Source organism: Littorina saxatilis, linkage group LG14 (genome assembly GCF_037325665.1).
Source record: "Littorina saxatilis isolate snail1 linkage group LG14, US_GU_Lsax_2.0, whole genome shotgun sequence".
Taxonomy (NCBI): Eukaryota; Metazoa; Mollusca; class Gastropoda; order Littorinimorpha; family Littorinidae; genus Littorina; species Littorina saxatilis.
Window position 1 is genome coordinate 28270402 of NC_090258.1, and position 26100 is coordinate 28296501.

The 26100-nt window shown below is 40.5% G+C and overlaps 1 protein-coding gene across 1 annotated transcript in view; it reads right to left on the minus strand.

The window, feature by feature from the left end:
- LOC138946571 (mucin-like protein) overlaps positions 1-26100 on the minus strand; it is a 154066-nt gene that overhangs the window by 52053 nt on the left and 75913 nt on the right. The window contains exons 8-12 of the mRNA XM_070318014.1: positions 24182-24310; positions 19497-19694; positions 14295-14540; positions 13667-13868; positions 2726-3852 (exon numbers count right to left, since the gene is read on the minus strand). Coding sequence (XP_070174115.1) covers positions 2726-3852; positions 13667-13868; positions 14295-14540; positions 19497-19694; positions 24182-24310 — 1902 coding nt within the window. The remainder of the gene's footprint in view (positions 1-2725; positions 3853-13666; positions 13869-14294; positions 14541-19496; positions 19695-24181; positions 24311-26100) is intronic.

Sequence of the window (26100 nt, forward strand, 5' to 3'; positions counted from 1 at the left end):
TAATAGGCCAAATCAGGACCCCATGTTGTTGTGTACCTCTGAATCAAAAATACAGACAATTCGTCTGCTTGGGCAATGGTAATATGCAGCTCATTTGATGTGAAAATATCCCTGTCGAGGAAGTGCACGTGTATGCGCGCAATACTCAATAATATACACATACACAGCAACTAACAGTATCAAATGGTTGTAATCTCAGTGGACCAGCAAAAAAAACAACAAGAAGAGCAAACGCTCGATCGAGTCACTTTCGCAGTTCTGAATATTATATGAGGCATCAGATGGACAGGAAGAAATTGCTATTCACAACACAATGAGTCACGTTCACATAAAATTTGAGCCCGGTCACTTTTATAGTTTCCGAGAAAAGCCCAACGTTAAGTTGTGTGTTGCCGAACAGAAAAGGCTAGTTATCTCCCTTGTTTTTCTGATAACGTTCGTAAAAGGCTACAGATGTAAATACTTTGATGTAAAGAATAATCCTACAAAGTTTCAATCACATCCGATGAACTTTGTCAAAGATATAAAATGTCTAATTTTTCCTTTGACGCTGACCTGTGACCTTGAAAAAGGTCAAAGGTCAACGAAACCATCGTTAAAGTGTAGAGGTCATTGGAGGTCACGACTAAACAAAATATGAGCCCGATCGCTTTGATAGTTTCCGAGAAAAGTCCAACGTTAAGGTGGTGTCTACGGACGGCCGGACGGCCGGCCGGACAGACTAACACTGACCGATTACATAGAGTCACTTTTTCTCAAGTGACTCAAAAACCAGAGTTGTATCGTTTTCGGGAGCCCACTTTACCGTCATCAATTCAAAAGAGCTGCAAGATGCATTCACCAGTTGACTCAGTCAACCAATTTGTTTGACATACATCCGGACTACCTACTTTCAAACTTTTAAAACCTCGTACTGTTTATACTGACTTTCTTTTGATGATACAAGAATGATTTGGTTTTTTAACAATGTTTTCGTAACAAGCTGTCAATTTGTTTTTTAAATGCTAAAAATTAGGTCATACGCCATAACGAGGCTTCTGATTTTTCTGGATAGAAATCTGTCTGTCCACGCAAAAATAAATTCTTTAACAAATGCTCGCTCTTTATAAATGGTGTATGTACTGAGTGTAAGAGTCTGACGGTGTCCGTGGCCAGAAACTGATGGCATGCTGGAGGTGGGGGGTAGTTTTAACCAACAATTGCTCTGAAAAGCTTCTTTTTGGGGGGCCATCTTGCACATTAAGCATTTAATCATGTTAAAACTTAAACAATACTGAATCAATGTTTGCCTAGGCTTGCCTGAAGTAAATATTTCGCATATTTCTAAATTGTCAGTAGTCATTCAGGTTCAAAAAACACATTTAGTCCCTTCTACCTGTTTTCTCTATTTATTTATTTTTTTTAAGTTGTAGAAACTTAATTCTGCGTTCTGCCATAGGTTTCCATCCCCTTTTATGTTTGAATCGTAGCTCATTATAGATTCCTTTCCCGATGAGAAACTACTTTACAGAAGATATGCATATAAACTGAGCAAAACAATTATTGCACCCATTTTCGTACCCCAACTAAAACATTCATTCACGTGTCATTTTATTTAAACTTTATATGCCGTTCAAGGTCCTTTACTTGGCTACCTTGCACACTTTTCGGATTAAAGATTTCTGTTGTAGGTATCACGTGACCGCCGCCGAAGTCAGGGTACCCCCAAAATCGACCTGACAAAAACCATAGTCCCGTATTTTAAAATCTGTAAAGTTCTTTCTGAAAAGATTCGTAACTCTACATGTATTGCCAATATACTCACAAAAATGCATGGTAATATCTGCAAACCTATTAGTCATGTTTTCGGGAAGAAACGTTTTCATTAAAACGTCTAGGAAATGTTGCATTTTCCGTGGAGGACCCCCTAAAAAATTACCGCACAACGTGCTCTTTTGGGCGTTTCAAACGGTTAACCCCTACCTCATTTGAAAACAGACTGTATCAAGACTAATCAAGTTAGATGCACAAATCAAACTGTTTTTGAATGGTAATTGAATGGCATTTCCATCGATATGCAGAATTGTTTCTTATCAGCAAATCCTGATTTTTTTACAGATATTAAAATACGGGACTATGGTTTTTGTCAGGTCGATTTTGGGGCTACCCTGACTTTAGCGGCGGTCACGTGATACCTACAACAGAAATCTTTAATCCGAAAAGTGTGCAAGGTAGCTAAGTGAAAGGCCTTTAACGGCATATAAAGTTTGAATAAAATGACACGTGAATGAATGTTTTAGTTGGGGTACAAAAATGGGTGCAATAAATTTTTTGCTCAGTTTATATATTAAGAAAATATTTAAAAACAATTAGGTAAAACTATGGAATTTAAATTTGTAAAGAAAGAATTTTAAGTTTTGGACGAGTTTTAAGTAGGACATTCCTTTAAAACTATTATTTTAAAATATCAAGAGGTTATTTTTATCCATGCACAAGTACAACCTCGCAAGCACAAAGTCGAGGGGAAACGAAATGCTAAACAAACATAGTCTTTCATTAATGCATCCTTTTGAAATACATATTACTGAGAGAGAGAGAGAGAGAGAGAGACAGAGAGACAGAGACAGACAGAGACAGAGAGACAGACAGACAGACAGACAGACAACCAGCCAGACAGACAGGCAGACAGACAGACAGTGACAGCGAGAGGGGAGAGAGAGATGAAGGATGGAGAGCTTAAGTTTACCTGTACATGCACCAGTTCTGCTGTTCTTTTCAAAGCCGCTAAGGCATCTGCAGGTATATGATCCAGGCGTGTTCAGACACTCCTCATCAGACATACACCTGTTCGGATTGTCCGTGCATTCGTCTATATCATCTTGGCACTGACCTCCCCGCCATCCGCTCTTACAGACACATCCTTTCACATTGTCACAATCCACCCCTTGGCCACTACATCGACACCAATACAGACAGCTTGGCCCATAAGTCCCATCGGAGCATGGTAGGCACGTAGTTGTGTCTTCAGCAAGATAATAACCATCGTAACAAGAACAGGAGAATCCTCCGCCGTTGTCGTAGCAGCGCTGGCTGCAGGGATTCTCCGTGTCCTGACACTCGTCGTGGTTTCTGCATTCTGATCCGTCTTCCGTAATGTTGTCGAAGCCAGCAAAACAAAAGCACTGCAGAGCAGGCTCGTTAGTTGCAGGGTCAATGCCTGGCTTACAGCCTTGAGTGCAGTCAGAGTACCTGCAAGCACTGATAAATTCTTCAGTTTGTTTGCAAGTGTTTCGAGTCGAGTTGTCGAGGTTGTAGCCTGCCTCACATCCGCACGTGTAGCCTCCCACAGTGTTGGTGCAAATCTGTTGACAGTTACTCGTCTTCTCCTGGCATTCATTGACGTCAACGCAGGACCGTCCATCGTTTTCCAAACGGTACCCAGCTCGGCATCCACACTCAAAGCTTCCATATGTGTTGACGCAGGCCATTTCACAGACTTTAGGAACATCGTCGCATTCATCAACATCATGACATTCTATGTCGCTAGTCCATTTGGTGAATCCAACAGGGCATTTCCCACATTTAAAGCCTAGGACACTGTTGCCTTGTTCCTGAGGAGTGAGCTTTATGCAGTTCTGCCCTTCCATGCAAGGGTTGTCTGCACAGTCGTCTCTGGGAGTCTCACAATCCTCTCCTTCCCATCCACGGTTGCAAACACACTCTGCGCGATGAAACAAATAGGACTTGGCTTCTCCTTCACGACTAACTGTGCTAGAAAAGTCACATATCCCGTTGCCATTGCATCCGCTACAGACGAAGACCTCCACGCTTTGAGGTGGTGATTTAGCCCTGCGAGAATCCCTCGCATAGAAACTGTGGAAGGACCAAAGTGATAGTATATGAGTTATTTCGAAAATGATGTGAATATTCGACGGCTGGGTCATGTTGATATCCATTTTCTCGAGATGTCTATTATTATTTTCTAACAGTCACCATATTAGGAAAAACGGTTTTGTTGCCAGCTCATTTTACCAAATAAAATTCAAAGCAATCCTGCAACTAAGGTGGAACAGCCACAATTGAGACTGGATCGTTCGAATCTGATTATGCTTGCTATTTACAGCATAGCCATGACCTGGATCAGCCAATCCTGACGTGAATATTAAGAGTTGAAATGTTCCCACACATCGGTTTCACACAATAACCATATTGAACATGCATTTCAGATGCTTGCTTTTTCTAGCCCAATAGAGATTGGCAGACTCAGAATCAATACCAGACAGTAACGAAATGCCATAAAGATACATGTTATGTCATTTGAGTGACACAAAATCATTTTATTTCTTAGAACTTTGACCATGCAATTTTCCATGGAGCAAGTCAACATGGGTAATTCAGAGGGTGGGTGGTGCCTTGCCGTTCTGTGCAACACAAACCGAATCAATTGACTTTTGGATATTTTGACCCAAAAACAATTTAAACATTGAAAGTTTTGTTCTTTGGAATACATCACGCTGATAGATTTAATTCAAAAGGTTAGTTTTGGGTGTGTAAAGTGTTAAAGCCCAAGCTTCAACTGCGTCTGATAAATCGTCTGTGAACTCACCAATATCGCCTTGACAGTAGCGTCTCACCATCCAATCATGGACAGATAATTAACACAGTTGATTCCAATGACTCGCATATTACTAAGGTGAGTCAAAAACAGTACAGGGCATATCCAGCGTCACGGACGAGGCATTCGGACGAACATAAAGGCACGTGGAAATCAACAAAACAACTATATTAAGTTGACAATGATCGAGGATTATGCAACTTGTGACTGTTGTTCTCTGTGAAGTATGAAATAGAGAAATATTTAATTTGTGGGCGAGTTCTTCGATGTTTGATGTGCGTCACGGACGAGGCCAAAATTCTGTCCTATTTTTCAATCACAAAGAAGTAAGTTGATATTTCTGCGAATTGTGTTCGCTGTTTTCGTTCATAGCGATGAAACATTAATGGCAAGCATTGCTCTTTCGGTAAAGATAATTCAAAAAGTTAAAAAATAAATCACATTTCGGAGAAACGCTTGAACATTAGTCACGGACGAGGCCAGTACGCGTCACGGACGAGGCACGTACGAAATGCACTATAGTAGTGACGTCTTCAGGAGATCAACAAATTTTATTATAGCAACATATCGTTTTCAGTAGTCACCCACAATGTGAGACTATCATTAATTTGGGTCAGTGTTTACATTCGCTCGTTCGTCCGCCCGGGTTACGTCTGTCCGTTAGCTTTAGTAAGCATAAAGAAGGATCCTCAAGAGCCCATGAATATTTGAAAACAAAACTTGGTGGATAGGTACATATGGGTAATATAATCTGTCGTGCAAAGTTTCAAGGTTGTAAATGAAAGGTCAAGGTCAGATCTATGTTCGAACCTTGATTTTTTTTCAGATTTGTGTTGGAGAGTTATCCAGCCAAAGTTTTAATCCAATCAAGTTGAAAATTGGTATTGTGACAGAGTGTATATTAAGAAATGCATGGATGACCGCTAACGAAAGAATGGCGGTTACATCAAAATGATGTTGGTATCACCCTTGACAACCACATAATGTGTTTGGGTTGCTTCACATTTTTAGTAATCTGCATTCCCCACAATTATTGATAAAAAAACAACATTCCACCAGGCACATATTATTGTCTAGACTAACGCATCATATAGGTCTAAATTAATCAGCTGACTGATTTCTGATGAAGCACGCGCAAAGACAGGGAGACAAAAGGAAGGCAAATACCGCTATAACACATCAACAAGAAGGGCAAAGCCCATACGACTCACATGCTTACATAGCAATGACATCATACACTAAGAACTGCTTTACACATTTTTCCTACCAAAATACATGTGACCTTGACCCAAGGTCAAGGTCATCCAAGGTCATGCAACACAAAGCTGTTAATTCAAGACATAGGAAGTACAATGGTGCTTATTGGCTCTTTCTACCATGAGATATGGTCACTTTTAGTGGTTCACTACCTTATTTTGGTCACATTTCATAAGGGTCAAAGTGACCTTGACCTTGATCATATGTGACCAAATGTGTCTCATGATGAAAGCATAACATGTGCCCCACATAATTTTTAAGTTTGAAACAGTTATCTTCCATAGTTCAGGGTCAAGGTCACTTCAAAATATGTATACAATCCAACTTTGAAGAGCTCCTGTGACCTTGACCTTGAAGCAAGGTAAACCAAACTGGTATCAAAAGATGGGGCTTACTTTGCCCTATATATCATATATAGGTGAGGTATTGAATCTCAAAAACTTCAGAGAAAATGGGAAAAATGTGAAAAATAGCTGTTTTTTAGGCAACATTTATGGCCCCTGCGACCTTGACCTTGAAGCAAGGTCAAGATGCTATGTATGTTTTTGGGGGCCTTGTCATCATACACCATCTTGCCAAATTTGGTACTGATAGACTGAATAGCGTCCAAGAAATATCCAACGTTAAAGTTTTCCGGACGGACGTCCGGACGGACGGACGGACGGACGGACGGACGTCCGGACGGACGGACGGACGGACGGACGACTCGGGTGAGTACATAGACTCACTTTTGCTTCGCATGTGAGTCAAAAAGTGCCTCGTCCGTGACACAATTAAGTCAGCAACTGTATGTCTGGCAAATTAAATAAAAGCGACAAATAGTGGCTTTCGAAAAGCTTGAAGATAATCTCAAGTAAAATTTCTGTATAAAACGAAATGCAATCAGTACATGAATTTTTGTATCCAAAATGTCACGGACGAGGCCATTTAGGGGGGTGAGTTGCATTCTTTAATATTTTGGCTACAAAGAGTTTCAACAACTGCCGACTTATATCACAGTATACATCAATGTCAGTCTCATGTGATATGATGATTACTGAAATTACAAAAAAAATTGGATTGTACTGAACCCGAATCTAAAAAAAGTGACCAAAAACGTCACTTCATGCACAGTGAAATCCTCTTAAACAATATGACTGCTAAACAAGGGACATAACTCAGTGAGGAAAATAAAATATTGATTATGAACATATGAACATTCTACAACAAAGCCAGCGTACCAAAATAAAGAAATTTGTGTTTTAATTTCAAGCGTTGAGAGAGCTAATTTTTTGGACATGCCCTACACTCAGACAGGTTACTACGTATAATTTGTCCAATAATTCCTGAGAATTACTATTGAGTGACTGCCGTAATCACCTCGTGTCATTAGCACTGTACGTATTATTCGCGCTATTTTCGTAGAACTATCAACACAAATAGATGAAAAACAAGTGCAGTCGACACACAGGTTTTATCAACACAAGTCGTGCGTGTCGTCATTATCAGGTCTCAATTTCGCTAGGTGTCGATATGTCTATCATTTTGTTTGCAAACCGAATGTTCACTATTGCTACGTGTCTTTAGCACTGATATTTAATCAACCCTACAGATACGTCTTGCTTACCCCTTCCCCTTTCTCTCTTTCTGGATTTGATGTTGACGTTTCACCTTTGAAATTAAATGAGCACCGCGTTATGAAAAAATATCAGATGATTTCTTTGTGTGTGTGTGTGTGTGTGTGTGTGTGTGTGTGTGTGTGTGTGTGTGTGTGTGTGTGTGTGTGTGTGTACCCATGTTTCCACAGGTTTGGTTGCCTAAATCACCATAAGGCAACTATCCACACGTGGATGGCAACCTAAACTCTGGATGGCAACCTAATTGTGTGGATGCTCGCTTCATTTAACACCGTTAAATTGACTTTTTTGACGGAAAGAATGTCATAACAATGTTCAAAATGACATTCTTTCCGTCCTCTATAGGCGACGAAATAGGTCAAATTTTGTGCATTTTTTAGTGCAAAATTCTTCGATGCCGGAGCGAGTACTGCACCCAGTGCTGTTGTAGTGCAAGTGCACTAGAAAGGCACTACACCCAGTGCCGCCTCTTAGGTAACCATCCACACTTTAGGTATGTGTGTGTGTGTGTGTGTGTGTGTGTGTGTGTGTGTGTGTGTGTGTGTGTGAACGTGTGTCTGTGTGTATCTGTGCATGTGTGTGGTGATAGCATGTGTGTGTGTATGCGCACGCGTATGTGCGTGCGCACGCGTGTGTTTGTTTGTGACTGCATGGATTTAAACGATGAATTTGCTTTTGTACTCCTGTTCTTTTTGTGTCTTAATGCTGTATTTTGGTTTTGTACATGTGTATAGCAATGTCATTGTAAAGCGCTTAGAGCTTCTAGGTAAGCGCTCTATAAGTTTCCGTTATTATTATTATTATTATTTATTATTCCTAACATAGAACGTAAGATTTAAGAATACCACGAGAATCAATAAAATCTATGAGTCCCGTTAAAATTTCCTTTCTTTGATAGTAATAGCTCTGCCTTATATTGTGCAGCAACTAACATAATGTCTATAATCTCTGCATCCAGCAAAACACATCCAATTTGATTAAGGAAATCAAAAATTGTGTTACTCCCAAAAGGGGTAGAATTATCCAACCCTAACAATTTCAAACTCATTTCTTTATTGCCCGAGTTATCCGAACTGTTAGAAACTCATATTCACAAGCATTTGACCGAATACGTAGAGAGCAGGAGCTTATATCATGGATGTTATTCCGGTTTTGGGTCACATTCTTCTTGTTACAGCGCCCTTTACAAACGTATTCTACCACACCTGGTTGTCTGCAATAAATCGTCCCGATTGTCATGCTGTTTCCCTTGATTAAAAAAAAAAATCACTTGACCTCGTAGACCATTCTATTTTGTTACGGAAAGCATAGTTGTATGTTAGAAAGGATTCAGTGTGTACCCGTTTTGGGACCATATTTAACGGACAGGACAGTATATTTCTTTAAACCGCAAATTATCAACTGAAGAAGCTGTGAAATGCAGAGTGCCTGAGGAATCAGTACGGCGGCCTCTCTTGTTCGGTTTGTTTATAAATGATTTCCATTACACATTTCAGGAAGAAGCATTAGGAGAGATTTTTTTGCAAGCGATTCTTCTCTCCATTCAAGTGGAAAATCGGTTCAGGAAGTGAATCCTCCCTTCAAACTGCCTTAAAAATGTAAATAAATGGTAAACTGTAAACTGCATTTCTATGATAATACATTCCGTCAAAATCACAAGGTTAGTCATTGCGACACAACAAAAACTTAATTAAAGCTGCAGCACCAATTGAACAAGTTGAGGAATATTGCATGTTAGAGGTTTGTTGTTTATTATTGAACGTGAACTCATGTGGCAGACACACTTACAGTTCATTTGCAACACAATATCCATGAATGGTTCTTTTTACATTTAGTCAAATTTTGACTAAATGTTTTAACGTAGAGGGGGGAATCGAGACGAGGGTCGTGGTGTATGTGCGTGTGTGTGTGTGTGTGTGTGTGTGTGTGTGTCTGTCTGTGTGTGTGTGTAGAGCGATTCAGACTAAACTACTGGACGGATCTTTATGAAATTTTACATGAGAGTTCCTGGGTATGATATCCCCATACATTTTTTTCATTTTTTTGATAAATGTCTTTGATGACGTCATATCCGGCTTTTCGTGAAAGTTGAGGCGGCACTGTCACGCCCTCATTTTTCAACCAAATTGGTTGAAATTTTGGTCAAGTAATGTTCGACGAAGCCCGGACTTCGGTATTGCATTTCAGCTTGGTGGCTTAAAAATTAATTAATGACTTTGGTCATTAAAAATCTGAAAATTGTAAAAAAAAAAAATGTTTTTTAAAACGATCCAAATTTACGTTTATCTTATTCTCCATCATTTGCTTATTCCAAAAACATATAAATATGTTATATTCGGATTAAAAACAAGCTCTGAAAATTAAATATATAAAAATTAATATGAAAATTAAATTTTCGAAATCAATTTAAAAACACTTGTATCGTATTCCTTGTCGGTTCCTGATTCCAAAAACATATAGATATGATATGTTTGGATTAAAAACACGCTCAGAAAGTTAAAACAAAGAGAGGTACAGAAAAGCGTGCTATCCTTCTGAGCGCAACTGGTACCCCGCTCTTCTTGTCAATTTCACTGTCTTTGCCGTGAGCGGTGGACTGACGATGCTACGAGTATGCGGTCTTGCTGCGTTGCATTGCGTTCAGTTTCATTCTGTGAGTTCGACAGCTACTTGACTAAATGTTGTATTTTCGCCTTACGCGACTTGTTTACTTTCGAAACTAGCGCAATTCGCTTGTAGAAAACAAACTTCAGAAACGTTTCATCATATTCACATAATTCCTTACTAAAATGATGTTTCAACGATCTGACTAGGCAGCACTGACTTCCATTTTTTTTAAAAGAAAAATTAACAATTAACACACACACACACACACACACACACACACACACACACACACACACACACACACACACACACACACACCCACACCCAAACACATTGGAAAACAAAGGTCCCCTCCGCCCTCGTTGAATCGTTCAATCAATGCTAGTAGCAAATCAAATCGTCAGAAAGCAGCTGCTTACTGCCCAAATCTTGCCAATCGTCCTTGGTAGCTACGCTTTGTTTCACTTTGCCAAATACGGTTACCAACTCTCGTTAGCGTCCTGCAGCATGGGAGAGGGAGGGGGGGGAGTCAATGCTGTGATCTGAGAGTTATCTCTAATAGCACAATAAAAGCGAATACAAGTTCAAACAAGTCGCGTAAGGCGAAAATACAACATTTAGTGAAGCTGTCGAACTCACAGAATGAAACTGAACGCAATGCAATTTTTCAGCAAGACCGTATACTCGTAGCATCGTCAGTCCACCGCTCGTGGCAAAGGCAGTGAAATTGACAAGAAGAGCGGGGTAGTAGTTGCGCTGAGAAGGATAGCACGCTTTTCTGTACCTCTCTTCGTTTTAACTTTCTGAGCGTGTTTTTAATCCAAACATATCATATCTATATGTTTTTGGAATCAGGAACCGACAAGGAATAAGATGAAAGTGTTTTTAAATTGATTTGGAAAATTTAATTTTGATCATAATTTTTATATTTTTAATTTTCAGAGCTTGTTTTTAATCCAAATATAACATATGTATATGTTTTTGGAATTAGAAAATGATGAAGAATAAGATGAACGTAAATTTGGATCGTTTTAATAAAAAAAAGTTTTTTTTTTACAATTTTCAGATTGTTAATGACCAAAGTCATTAATTAGTTTTTAATCCACCAAGCTGAAATGCAATACCGAAGTCCGGCCTTCGTCGAAGATTGCTTGGCCAAAATTGCAATCAATTTGATTGAAAAATGAGGGTGTGACAGTGCTGCCTCAACTTTTACAAAAAGCCGGATATGACGTCATCAAAGACATTTATCGAAAAAGAAAACAAGTCGCGTAAGGCGAAAATACAATATTTAGTCAAGTAGCTGTCGAACTCACAGAATGAAACTGAACGCAACGCAACGCAGCAAGACCGTATACTCGTAGCATCGTCACTCCACCGCCCGTGGCAAAGGCAGTGCCCGTGGAATTGACAAGAAGAGCGGGGTATTCGTTGCGCTGAGAAGGATAGCACGCTTTTCTGTACCTCTCTTCGTTTTAACTTTCTGAGCGTGTTTTTAATCCAAACATATCATATCTATATATTTTTGGAATCAGGAACCAACAAGGAATAAGATAAAAGTGTTTTTAAATTGATTTCGAAAAAAAAATGTTGATAATAATTTTTATATATTTAATTTTCAGAGCTTGTTTTTAATCCGAATATAACATATTTATATGTTTTTGGAATCAGCAAATGATGGAGAATAAGATAAACGTAAATTTGGATCGTTTTATAAATTTTTATTTTTTTTTACAATTTTCAGATTTTTAATGACCAAAGTCATTAATTAATTTTTAAGCCACCAAGCTGAAATGCAATACCGAAGTCCGGGCTTCGTCGAAGATTAATTGACCAAAATTTCAACCAATTTGGTTGAAAAATGAGGGCGTGACAGTGCCGCCTCAACTTTCACGAAAAGCCGGATATGACGTCATCAAAGACATTTATCCAAAAAATGAAAAAGAAAGTTCGGGGATTTCATACCCAGGAACTCTCATGTCAAATTTCATAAAGATCGGTCCAGTAGTTTAGTCTGAATCGCTCTACACACACACACACACACACACACACACACACACACACACACACACACACACGCACACACGCACGCACACACGCACATACACCACGACCCTCGTTTCGATTCCCCCTCGATGTTAAAATATTTAGTCAAAACTTGACTAAATATAAAAAAGGCCGGGGATATCATTCCCAGGAACTCTCATGTAAAATTTCATAAAGATCGGTCCAGTAGTTTGGTCTGAATCGCTCTACACACACACACACACACCACGGCCCTCGTCTCGATTCCCCCTCTATGTTAAAACTTGACTAAATGTAAAAGGCATTAAAATGTAAATATTCTGGTTTAGAGCGTCTAATACACACACGACATTACGGAGATTTAAGAAACGAAACGTTGGGACGTTTCGTTTTGAAGTTGTGGTAAACGTCATTATTTCGGGGGTCTCTCGCTGGAAAGGTGAAGGTCAACTGAAACGGAACGTGGAACGTCAAAACGCAGTCACGTTTTCCACCCCCAAAAAACGAACAATATTTCGTCAACTTTTGTGAGTATTTTTGCACACTAACAGTTTTATTTGTTGGCCATTTTATGCATTGCTAGATTCATCAACCCTTTCACAGTCTTTCAGCGCTGAGAATGTGTTCATTGGAGGTAGACAACTGTTGTGAACTGAAATATTTTGAAGGGTGCTGATCCTGGTACATTTATCCAACTTCATGGTGAGAAAGCAAATGGCGAAGCAGAAGTAGGTCATCGCATCGAATTTTTATTCTGGCTTCGTATGTGATCAGGTGCATGAATTGAAAAATGTGAAGCTCTTGTGCGTGCAATGCGAGTATGTCAATCCTTTATTGACTCGTGGAGTTGAAATTATGCCATGCCCAGTCAGCGGATCATATCCTGCCATGCCCGGCCTTTCATTCCGAAACGAAACGTGAATACATCTAAATCTTGTCTGCGGCCTATGCCGTCTCGTTACACGTTCCGTTTCGCGGGGTGACTCATTCACCAAACGAAACGAGCTGCAAAACGAAACGTGCTGTTTCTTAAATCTCGCTATTAACACTTTCTATGCGTTCTATTGATGGAAAAAATGGCCCTTATAATCTGCACTTTATTGAGTGGATCAACCGCGCTTTTTGCGTTCGTACGTGTTTTGGTAGACAGCGGTTGTAAACATTTAAGCTCAATACCCCAATCAAAAATGATAAATCATGGTTAGTTTGGAACAAACTGTGAAATTTCAATATGCGTAAAGAAATATCTTAATAAATTTAGGTCTAAAGATACATGGTAAAAACTAACTAACATCACAAAATGTAATAAGATGGCTGGCTCCCTTATTGTTCAGATTCCAAGAAAAAAGACGTATATTTTGTGTTTAATGTCGAATGCATCGGCCATCTTATACTATTCGTCGTTTTTTGGCTGAGAATGGTCAAAACGGTTGTAAACAAACAAATAAGCTCATTCCATATCAGCGAGCAAGAGTAAAATGTCCGAGAAACTCCGGAGTGTGCATGACTTTGTGTGTGCATGCGTTTTAAGAATCGGAAGCTAAACACTAGAACTGTCGAATCTTACCGCATTTCAATAGGCGTGTCCGTAGGTGTGAAGGTAACATCTCCCGTTATGGAGTCAATTTGCACTCTTCCGTTGCCATCGTCTTCTACGTGGTAAGTCAGCGAATCCCCGTCGACATCGGTTCCAGTGATCCGGAATGTATGTACTTGTCTAGCAGTTACTTTCAAAGTGGATGGAACTTTCAGAAGAGGTACAGAGTTTTCTAAAAACAAGAAACAAATACATGGACATTACACATACACACACACACACACACGCACACATACACAGACCCAACGCACACACGCCCAACACCCCCCCCCCCCCACACACACACACACACGCACACACAGACCCAACGCATACACACCCAACACCCCCCCCCACACACACACACACACAGACCCCCGGCCACACACACAAACACACACACACACTTAGTTCTGCCTTTGGTCTTAATCTCAGGAAAAGTGTTACAAATCCACAAAGCTGCCGCTGGTTAACATGAATTTTTGGAATGCATTTTTTTCAATTTTGTTCAGTTTTCAAACTTTTTTTGCAAAATCACATAGCATACAATTTAGTCAAGCATAATCTAATGGACCATTTGAACATATATTTGTTGTAGTTTGGACAAAGACAAGCTTACTCAGTGCTTTGTTTGTCATATCAGCCTCTTCTTTGACGCGTTTGCAGTCCAGCGCAAACGCTTCACTCTCCGTCGCGAAAAAATCATACTGGCAAGCAAGATTGTCTCCACATTTGGCTTTTGCTTCGTTTTTTACTGTTTCGGATTGTTCGTCGAAGAAAAGGGGAACAAACAATGGATGCGAATAATGTAATGGCCCTTCTCTTTCTTCATATCGCATCACAGAGTTGTCAGTGGTTACTGCCCCTGAAAAATAAAGAATTTGCGTATAGCAAAATCATTAAATGCAGTATTTCTGTGGAATAACTCACAGCATGAAACTGAACACACAGCAATTTGGACACTAAAGTCAAATAGAAATCCCAATTGGCTTTGATCGATTTCGGGTCGTATTTCAATGGTCATATTACAGCAGGACATTTACAGCGGGCGAACTTAGCTAAATTTGGCTCGACTTCATGGAAGGAGAGGCTTGACAAGAATAAGACAAGAAGAGCAAACGCTCGATCGAGTCACTTTCGCAGTTCTGAATATTATATGAGGCATCAGATGGACAGGAAGAAATTGCTATTCACAACACAATGAGTCACGTTCACATAAAATTTGAGCCCGGTCACTTTTATAGTTTCCGAGAAAAGCCCAACGTTAAGTTGTGTGTTGCCGAACAGAAAAGGCTAGTTATCTCCCTTGTTTTTCTGATAACGTTCGTAAAAGGCTACAGATGTAAATACTTTGATGTAAAGAATAATCCTACAAAGTTTCAATCACATCCGATGAACTTTGTCAAAGATATAAAATGTCTAATTTTTCCTTTGACGCTGACCTGTGACCTTGAAAAAGGTCAAAGGTCAACGAAACCATCGTTAAAGTGTAGAGGTCATTGGAGGTCACGACTAAACAAAATATGAGCCCGATCGCTTTGATAGTTTCCGAGAAAAGTTTGTCAAAGATATAAAATGTCTAATTTTTCCTTTGACGCTGACCTGTGACCTTGAAAAAGGTCAAAGGTCAACGAAACCATCGTTAAAGTGTAGAGGTCATTGGAGGTCACGACTAAACAAAATATGAGCCCGATCGCTTTGATAGTTTCCGAGAAAAGTCCAACGTTAAGGTGGTGTCTACGGACGGACGGCCGGACGGCCGGCCGGACAGACTAACACTGACCGATTACATAGAGTCACTTTTTCTCAAGTGACTCAAAAAACAAAGCTTGGTCAATAACTTAGACCAAACTGGTCACAATAACGCAGAATTCATTATTTTCTGTTGATCGTTACCAAAAGTCGCCATCATTGTTGGTGTCGGCAACTCCTGTAAACTCTTCACCAGAGTGAAGCCCCTTTTGTTGTCGTTAGTTGTTCGTCCGTTCATATGACGTGTAGCAGGCAGGTTACCGTGTCTACGATTAATTAAGTTTTCATTATTGGAACCAGTTAGTTTTACGTATACAGAACTATAATCACTGAAGTTCAGATTGGATTTGCTCTCTTTTGTTTACTTCGTCTGATTTTATTAACACATATGTTGCGCGTCTTCCTAACGAACATACAACAAATGACAACAAAAGATACTTCACTCCGGTTTAGAGAAAACGGGAGTTAGCTGACTACCAACGATGGCGGCGACGTCGGTTGCGAACAACAGGAAATTATGAATTATGCGTTATAGCTACAAGTTCAGCATTGGTTAGGGTCTAACATTTGTATTTCTTATTTTTTGTAAAGCCTCTCCGTCCATAAAACCGACCCAATCTGATCGAGCAACTGAACAGCTTCTTCTGTATGATGACTATTGGAGTATTATATGTCTTTATATCGATCAAAACCAAAGGGAACTTCTAGTTTCCTTTGGTGTCCAAAATGAACGCAATGCACTTTTTTTTACCAAGACGAGTAAACCATAGGGGTAGATTATGAATAGCGAGGTTACTCTGAAAGTTACCATCGGTAGTCACCAGACAGGCGGTACTTTGCAAATTAAATAAAATTGCAAGTGTATCAGTAATTTGCGTTAAGGTCTTTTATGACAGTTGTATGGCTATGGTTATGCTCTACTATATAGTTCAAATGACCTGTTGCTTTGTAATCAGTTGGTGGCAGAGAGAATGTAATTATTCCATAAGCGAATGCAAACGCGGTTACATACAATGAAGATGTTACTTTGGCCAAGGTGTGTCTTCCAAACAACCATTTTTGCTCAGATGAAGTTTACCTAATGATACAAAGTTGTGTATGCATCCAGTGTAAATCCAGGTACGAGTTTCTTGTGATGCATGCAAAGGTGTTAACCAACTGTGGCTTCTGATTCCGTCTGTACAGAACTTATCAACTTATATGCACTGATAACAGTGTGACTGCGTCTGTGCACACACTTACCAAGTTCACCAAAGTATTAAGCTACATTTTTCACGTGAATTTCAGATACCCAGAAAGGAGTCCACAGAAAGGAGTACATATTATGTAATCTAAAGATACCATCCTCTCCGTGAAAAAAACAACATGTACAACACTGCAGACCTAGGCTATCCAGGCTGTAACATGAAAGAAGAACATTCTAAATGGTCATCGAATACATATCAACAGCTTGGCTGCTGCCTATGAAGAGTAGGACTAGTTTGCTGAATAAATGTTGCTACAGGTGTATGCTACGAGATGATTCATCAAAACAATTCCCACTCGGCCAAAGAACCCATGATACAGGTGTATGCTAAGAGATGATTCATCAAAACAATTCCCACTCGGCCAAAGAACCCATGCTACAGGTGTATGCTACGAGATGGTTCATCAAAACAATTCCCACTCGGCCAAAGAACCCATGCTGTAGGTGTATGCTACGAGATGATTCATCAAAACAATTCCCACTCGGCCAAAGAACCCATGCTGTAGGTGTAGGCTACGAGATGATTCATCAAATCAATTCCCACTCGGCCAAAGAACCCATGCTGTAGGTGTATGCTACGAGATGATTCATCAAATCAATTCCCACTCGGCCAAAGAACCCATGCTGTAGGTGTAGGCTACGAGATGATTCATCAAATCAATTCCCACTCGGCCAAAGAACCCATGCTGTAGGTGTATGCTACGAGATGACTCATCAAATCAATTCCCACTCGGCCAAAGAACCCATGCTGTAGGTGTATGCTACGAGATGATTCATCAAATCAATTCCCACTAGGCCAAAGAACCCATGCTGTAGGTGTATGCTACGAGATGATTCATCAAATCAATTCAAACTCGGCCAAAGAACCCATGCTGTAGGTGTATGCTACGAGATGATTCATCAAATCAATTCCCACTCGGCCAAAGAACCCATGCTGTAAGTGTATGCTACGAGATGATTCATCAAAACAATTCCCACTCGGCCAAAGAACCCATGCTGTAGGTGTATGCTACGAGATGATTCATCAAATCAATTCCCACTCGGCCATGCAAAGAACCCATGCTGTAGGTGTATGCTACGAGATGATTCATCAAAACAATTCCCACTCGGCCAAAGAACCCATGCTGTAGGTGTATGCTACGAGATGATTCATCAAATCAATTCCCACTCGGCCAAAGAACCCATGCTGTAGGTGTATGCTACGAGATGATTCATCAAATCAATTCCCACTCGGCCAAAGAACCCATGCTGTAGGTGTATGCTACGAGATGATTCATCAAATCAATTCCCACTCGGCCAAAGAACCCATGCTGTAGGTGTAGGCTACGAGATGATTCATCAAATCAATTCCCACTCGGCCAAAGAACCCATGCTGTAGGTGTATGCTACGAGATGATTCATCAAATCAATTCCCACTCGGCCAAAGAACCCATGCTGTAGGTGTATGCTACGAGATGATTCATCAAATCAATTCCCACTCGGCCAAAGAACCCATGCTGTAGGTGTATGCTACGAGATGATTCATCAAATCAATTCCCACTCGGCCAAAGAACCCATGCTGTAGGTGTATGCTACGAGATGATTCATCAAATCAATTCCCAGTCGGCCAAAGAACCCATGCTGTAGGTGTATGCTACGAGATGATTCATCAAATCAATTCCCACTCGGCCAAAGAACCCATGCTGTAGGTGTATGCTACGAGATGATTCATCAAAACAATTCCCACTCGGCCAAAGAACCCATGCTGTAGGTGTATGCTACGAGATGATTCATCAAATCAATTCCCACTCGGCCAAAGAACCCATGCTGTAGGTGTATGCTACGAGATGATTCATCAAAACAATTCCCACTCGGCCAAAGAACCCATGCTGTAGGTGTATGCTACGAGATGATTCATCAAATCAATTCCCACTCGGCCAAAGAACCCATGCTGTAGGTGTATGCTACGAGATGATTCATCAAATCAATTCCCACTCGGCCAAAGAACCCATGCTGTAGGTGTATGCTACGAGATGATTCATCAAATCAATTCCCACTCGGCCAAAGAACCCATGCTGTAGGTGTAGGCTACGAGATGATTCATCAAATCAATTCCCACTCGGCCAAAGAACCCATGCTGTAGGTGTATGCTACGAGATGATTCATCAAATCAATTCCCACTCGGCCAAAGAACCCATGCTGTAGGTGTATGCTACGAGATGATTCATCAAATCAATTCCCACTCGGCCAAAGAACCCATGCTGTAGGTGTATGCTACGAGATGATTCATCAAATCAATTCCCACTCGGCCAAAGAACCCATGCTGTAGGTGTATGCTACGAGATGATTCATCAAATCAATTCCCACTTGGCCAAAGAACCCATGATACAGGTGTATGCTACGAGATGATTCATCAAAACAATTCCCACTCGGCCAAAGAACCCATGCTGTAGGTGTATGCTACGAGATGATTCATCAAATCAATTCCCACTCGGCCAAAGAACCCATGCTGTAGGTGTATGCTACGAGATGATTCATCAAAACAATTCCCACTCGGCCAAAGAACCCATGCTGTAGGTGTATGCTACGAGATGATTCATCAAATCAATTCCCACTCGGCCAAAGAACCCATGCTGTAGGTGTATGCTACGAGATGATTCATCAAATCAATTCCCACTCGGCCAAAGAACCCATGCTGCAGGTTTTGGGTATGTGTCCAAGTGTAAGGGTGTTCTAATTCCATGTAAAAACCAAAAGCCCACACGGATCCGTTGTGATCTTTAAGGCAAAATAACAGCCATTGTGGCAGGGACTTGGTGCTCTGGTTCAAGTTAAAGTACTCACATGCGGGTCCAAACGTCTGAAAGATTTGTCTTTCCGTTAGGTCAGGGCTCAGGGAAGTTCCATTGGGTAGTATGAAGTCATCAGATTTGATGCCATTGAAGTTACCTAGAAGTCCCCGTGTCTTGTTGCGGAATGTCTTTGGTAGACTGAGTGACATCATCAAAGACTTGACTCTGACTGACACTCTAAAGTTGACACCTAAAACAAAATTATTTTGCACGGTAGAGTTTTGGAGACTTTCGTGTACACCGAGACGTGACATGCAGCGCCTAAAATTGCACAATACACCAACGGGACAGCTTTTCGGCGAGATAGGCGGGATAGTTCGCTGTGAGCACCTGTTATGATGGTGTTTTTACAGGCTCAGTCACGCAATGTCACCTTTTTCCCATGAAAACACGTTAACGTACACGCCTGATTTGATACGTTTTTTCTATATATCATATATTTGAGAAATGTGTTCATAATGATAGGATAACATGTATCTATTCAACCGTTTTAAACTTAATAGACCCACCCATGTGGTAGCCATTGAATGTGTGACATATGTTCCCTTCTTTATTTTCGCAAGAAAACATAGAAACAAAGCACTTCTGGACCAAAATTATCTAAGGCACCAAACTTGTAAGAAAGTGTTTATGCATAAACAGGGTTAGTCGCTGAATTTTCGACCACCAATATTTGTTTCTGCTATCAGCACTGCCATTGTCAATACTGAAGTGGAACCCACTTATAAAAACATCGCTTATAAGAAACATCGCTTACAGGAAAGGACATTTTATTTCCCTGTCAAGAGCCTTCTTTTTCCACTTAGAACTCGTCGATAAAGAAAAAAAAAATTCAGAAAGCCACGCTTCAAGGGTCTGTTATGTTCGCATTTTCAGTGGCAGCTAGTTGCTTTGGCGGAACACGTGAAGCACATAGCTCTTGTATTTACTCTCAAGAGAAACTAGATTTTAATGATACTGTTGAGAGTCAACCAAAGAAAAGAAGAAGAGCCATATTACAGACGAATGTGACATTATATTAATCAAGCATCTCTAGCTCAGCAATCTGTTAAAAACAATGACACCCTCATACATCAGTTCACAGTCGCACAGTTGACACTTCCCGTCAGAAACGTTACCGTTATCCTTTTCTCTCAAAAATATGTGAAAAGTCAAACACACATATTAAGCCTATATCGTTAGCACATACTTCCCCCATATAATCCAAATATATATGATGTCAAAAATGAATCATCGGATGAGAAAAATAAATTATCTAATATTTCTTACATTCAAGGTCTTCCGATCAGAAAACCTTGATAATAAAAAAGGGAAAAAGCCCCCTCAACTTTCTTATAAACAGGTTCCCCTGTATGCAGAAACTTTATCCCCCAAACATACTCACGAGCTCAGTAATCAACGCCAAAACACCAGAACTCAGAACGTTCTTCTCCTCCATGAAATTGAACGTCTCCAACAAATAAGGGCCGTAACTACCTTCTAGAAGTAATGATCCCATTTCTGTTTGATTTTTCTCTTTAACAAGAAGAGCAAACGCTCGATCGAGTCACTTTCGCAGTTCTGAATATTATATGAGGCATCAGATGGACAGGAAGAAATTGCTATTCACAACACAATGAGTCACGTTCACATAAAATTTGAGCCCGGTCACTTTTATAGTTTCCGAGAAAAGCCCAACGTTAAGTTGTGTGTTGCCGAACAGAAAAGGCTAGTTATCTCCCTTGTTTTTCTGATAACGTTCGTAAAAGGCTACAGATGTAAATACTTTGATGTAAAGAATAATCCTACAAAGTTTCAATCACATCCGATGAACTTTGTCAAAGATATAAAATGTCTAATTTTTCCTTTGACGCTGACCTGTGACCTTGAAAAAGGTCAAAGGTCAACGAAACCATCGTTAAAGTGTAGAGGTCATTGGAGGTCACGACTAAACAAAATATGAGCCCGATCGCTTTGATAGTTTCCGAGAAAAGTCCAACGTTAAGGTGGTGTCTACGGACGGCCGGCCGGACAGACTAACACTGACCGATTACATAGAGTCACTTTTTCTCAAGTGACTCAAAAATCAGACTTTATACCAAGACATTACACCGCAACCTGGATCTTAAAATAGAAATAAGAGGTCTAAAGCACCCTCCCCCCCCCCCCCCCTTCAAACGGCTATCTTAAGGACTATTCTGATTGGCTCAGGCACTTGCAACTCCGCATCGATGCAATTTGGGCCAGATACGCCAAACAGTCTCTACGAAAATCACATTTGATTATTTTGTTTGGATCATACCTTGTAAACCCAAAGACATGCACTTACAAACAAAATGTAAAAAGAGAATCTTTGAATAATAGATATAGGTTACACACTCCGAGTTCTAAATATCGTGCATATTTTCCCTATGGTCGATTTTCAGGTATTACCGAGCCTCTGGCGAGACCAGGGGCCAGTTTCATAAGCCAGAAACACAGTCGACCAACTGCAGTTGTCCGAGAGAACCACAGTAATCCGACGTTATCGGGTTTCACGAACAAAATTTCAGTCGGCCGACTGCGGGTCGTTTCACCGGAAGTCGGCCAAACACGGTGATGCGCTCCCCCCAACACTGTGTTCGGTTTACTGCGGTAAACCGAAAATAAATGTAATTATCCGCACAGTCAATGGCAGAATGCTCACACGTTTTTGGATTGTGAGCCAAACCTTGTGATTGTTCTTCGAAATGTATCTATCATGACGCAGTAATCCAGGAGACAAGTCAGGGTTATGTCTTGAAGACGTCACATTATGGCGTAAGAGGGTTAGACGTCACGCGAAGGAATTACTGAAAGTCTCGGTCATTGTTATTTTGAGCGGGCCGAGACTAGTTTTTTCTTCGAAATCGGCCATTTCCACGTGCGAATGAGCAAACGGAAGTGGTAATGTTGCTAAATTTAGCCCTCGACTTGGCCATTCGGATTACTGTACAGTCGGTCGACTGCGGTTGTCCGCGGGTGACGGTGATTCGCTCATGAAACGCGCTTTTCGATGACCCGTCGATCAACCACAGTCGATCGACTGGGCAGTCAATCGACTGTCAGTCGGTTCACTGCTATCTTATGAAACTGGCCCCTGGGAAAATTTGCCGATGGAAAATATGTACGATATTTAGGACGAGGTGTGTAAACTTTTTATCCCATTACTCCGACGTTTTCATTAAAAAACACCACTTTTTGACACAAACTCTGCGAGTGCCTGTTTTCTGCTGGCCAAACCTTCAGCGACCGCAAATCGTGTCATCAAATTCATGTGCGAAACGAGTCCCCTTTTCTCTTTTTGGTAAACGCGCCATAAAACGTCTGCTTTTGTATTTAGTCATCAATATATACTGCTTAAGAAAACGAATTACAGAGATTGCGCAGTTCAATGCATTTGAAACTGTGCAGTTACCGGCCGGTTTCTGTCGGTGACCTAAGTCAGTTGTCACAGGCATTCGCCAAAAAGACTGCGTGTGTGATTTTACAAGCGATGAGGATGATTGCTGGATTTGTGCTTATTCGAGATGTTGTGCTTCAGTGTTTAAATTTAGATTACTTTCTTTTTCAATCGTCATTTAGGTGAGCCTTACTTTGATGTCTGTCGTTCAGTCTTAGGCCAGTAAGTTATCTGTACTGTACTGCGGTAGTTTTGTTCTGCTGGTGTATTCAACGTAGGTCAAAACTTGTAAATCTATCTGCCTGCATGACCTGAACCTAGACACCGTTGTTTACTTTATAATTGAAAAATAACACCTTTTATTTTAACCATATCTCCAACTTTGTAAGTGGCAATTTCCATGTTGCTGGTCAACTTGATCAGTAGCCGGTGATTCTGTAGCAAACGACAGATCTGCAGCAGACGACAGATCTGCAGCAGACGACAGATGAGACAGCCTTGTTTTGTTGAACCAGATTTAGCAATCAATGCTCTAAAAACGATAGCAAATGAACAAAACTGTAAGCATACTGTTTTAGTTTAATTCTTATTTCGTCTCTCAGGATTTTGAATCAGGATTGTGTTGTCGGGATTGATCTAAGCGGTTGCCTGTGAAGAGTATTAGAGTTGTGCGCCTTGAATCGCTGTCTTCTCTATCGCTCTCTCTCTCTCTCTCTCTCTCACCGCTTCTGTGTATTCTTTGTTGTTTTCTTTATTTCTTCAATGTTAAAATGTATGAAGATCGTTAGCTAAACTTTTATACCGCAGATCGTTCGACTTTTATACCGCAGAATATCTTAATCGTTTTGCTGAAGAAAGTAGTCCCCGAGTTAACGATAAATATGCAGATGACCTCTATAAATTATTAAATTGTACTCTGAGATCAAAGACAAGGACCAATGACAGGTGAGATCGAGACTCGGTTGTGATGGATTATCCATATGGTTGTGATGGATTATCCAGAATAATGACCTCCTCCGCTAACAGAGACAAAGAGGCAGGTCATGGGATAAAAATAAATAGCCTTATATCCGGGGTCTCCGGATGTTAGAAAGCAACAAAAAAAAAATGTCCCCTGGACTTCCTAGAAGCGGGTTCCACTGTACTACCATGCTAAAAAAGTGGTCCATGTTCGAAGCCCTTTCCCGATTAAAGTGGAGAATGGCTCTGCCAACTTGCAGTTTAACCCTGTTTGTTATTTACGTTGATGAGTTTGCTTTTTAAACCACGTAGGTTACCTGAAGGAAAGCTGAGTTCAGCACTGTCATTATTCCGCCGCAAGAAGAAGTCATCGGTGTCCACCTGGAAGGCTGAATCGTTCTTGAATCTTCTACTGAAGTCTTCGCCTTTTGCATAGATGACGAGGGCTGTAAACATTTTTCCAAACAATGACAAACTTGACACACACACACACACACACACACACACACACACACACACACACACACACACGCGCGCGCGCGCGCGCGCGCAAAATAACCGTCGGCCATTCAGGATTCCTGACTTCATTTTACATCTGTTTCTACTTCCGCAACCACCCCGGCTTCCTTTTCATCTAGTGAGCTTGCACATCTCCAAACACCACATTGGTGTGTAAGTAGTGTACACTCATTGTCAATAAGAAGCGACCATTATATGTTGGATCGATTTCTTAAATTCTAATCGTAGCACTAATTAACCTATTTTCGTTAATTATGATCACATTTTAAGAGTGAACATAACATATGTATATATTTTTAGACTCCCAATTTGATGAAAAATATAATGCAATCATTTTTGAAATCTGTTTGCGACAATTCTATTTTAATGACAACTTTAATGAGCTAACTCATTAATTAACTTTTAAGCCTCCACGCTGAAATGCAGTACCAAAGTCCGGGCTTTGTCGAAGATTACTTGACCAAAATGTCAACCAATTTAGTTCAAAAATGAGGGCGTGACAGTGCCGCCTCAAGTTTCACTAAATGCCGGATATGACGTCATCGAAGACATTTATCGGGAAAAAGACAAAATATTCTGGGGATATCATACCTAGAACTCTCATGTAAAGTTTTATGATGATCGGTCAAGAAGTTTTCTCGGAACTGATCTACAATAACACACACACACACACACACACACACACACACACACACACACACATATATACACCACGACCCTCTTCTCGATTCCCCCTCTATGTTAAAGCGTTTAGTTAAAACTTGACTAAATGTTAAAAAAAAAAAAAGACGAAAACCATGTCCTTGCTTTTTTGTACACTATTGGTGTTTTTGTTTAGCTTAATCGTTCACCAACATGGGAAATTGGGTGCCCCGCAGAAAAGATCTTAAGTTTTCATCAGATAAACATTATAAGATGACCAACTGAAACACTTTAATTGACAGATGAAGCAATTACGTAACTAGCAGATATGTTACTATAGTACTTAGCCTTATGATGTTTGTTTTGCGAAGCAGGCTTGAGCAATTACGTCTGGATCTAAAAACGCGCGTGGCTGAGCTTTTCAGTGGCGTTTCTGAAACCTGCGAACGATGTGTTTACAAATTACTCCCGGGGCACCCTTAAATCTATACTTGCACACAAACCAAATAAAATACATGAAACGAAAGCTAAAAGGCTGGACTGTTAGTTGGTCTGTGGACTTGTGAAAATCTTGCAGGTTTTTAATCCAAGAAAAGATCAAATATTGCTTTTATTTCAGTCAAGAGCAGATTACAGGGTATCAAACGAATATAAATGCCCATACGTCAGAATAGAGAGCAGGTCTTGCTCTTTCGAACGGTAAGACCTAGGCCCTATATGAGTTGGCTATGTTAACAATATTTTAGATCTATCCCTGACGCAGTTTTTCAACAAACACGTCGAAAATGACATCCTATTTGGGCCTGCAAATGACGGTAATGGAGCTGACGGTAACGGAGATGACCGCTTATTCGGCACTCCCATGTTGCCTCAGGACAGAGCCAGAAGACACCTGACGGCCCTTTTAAATATGTTTTTGTAGTATGCTCCTGTGAGCGAACACCATATCACAAGACGGAACATTTATTGTTTTTCTTATGCCAGAAAGAGTCAATAACGGAGATGACGGTCATGGAACCCCTAAGTCTATGTTTTGCATCTTGGCTGGACTCGGACGCACTTCAGCTGTAAACTA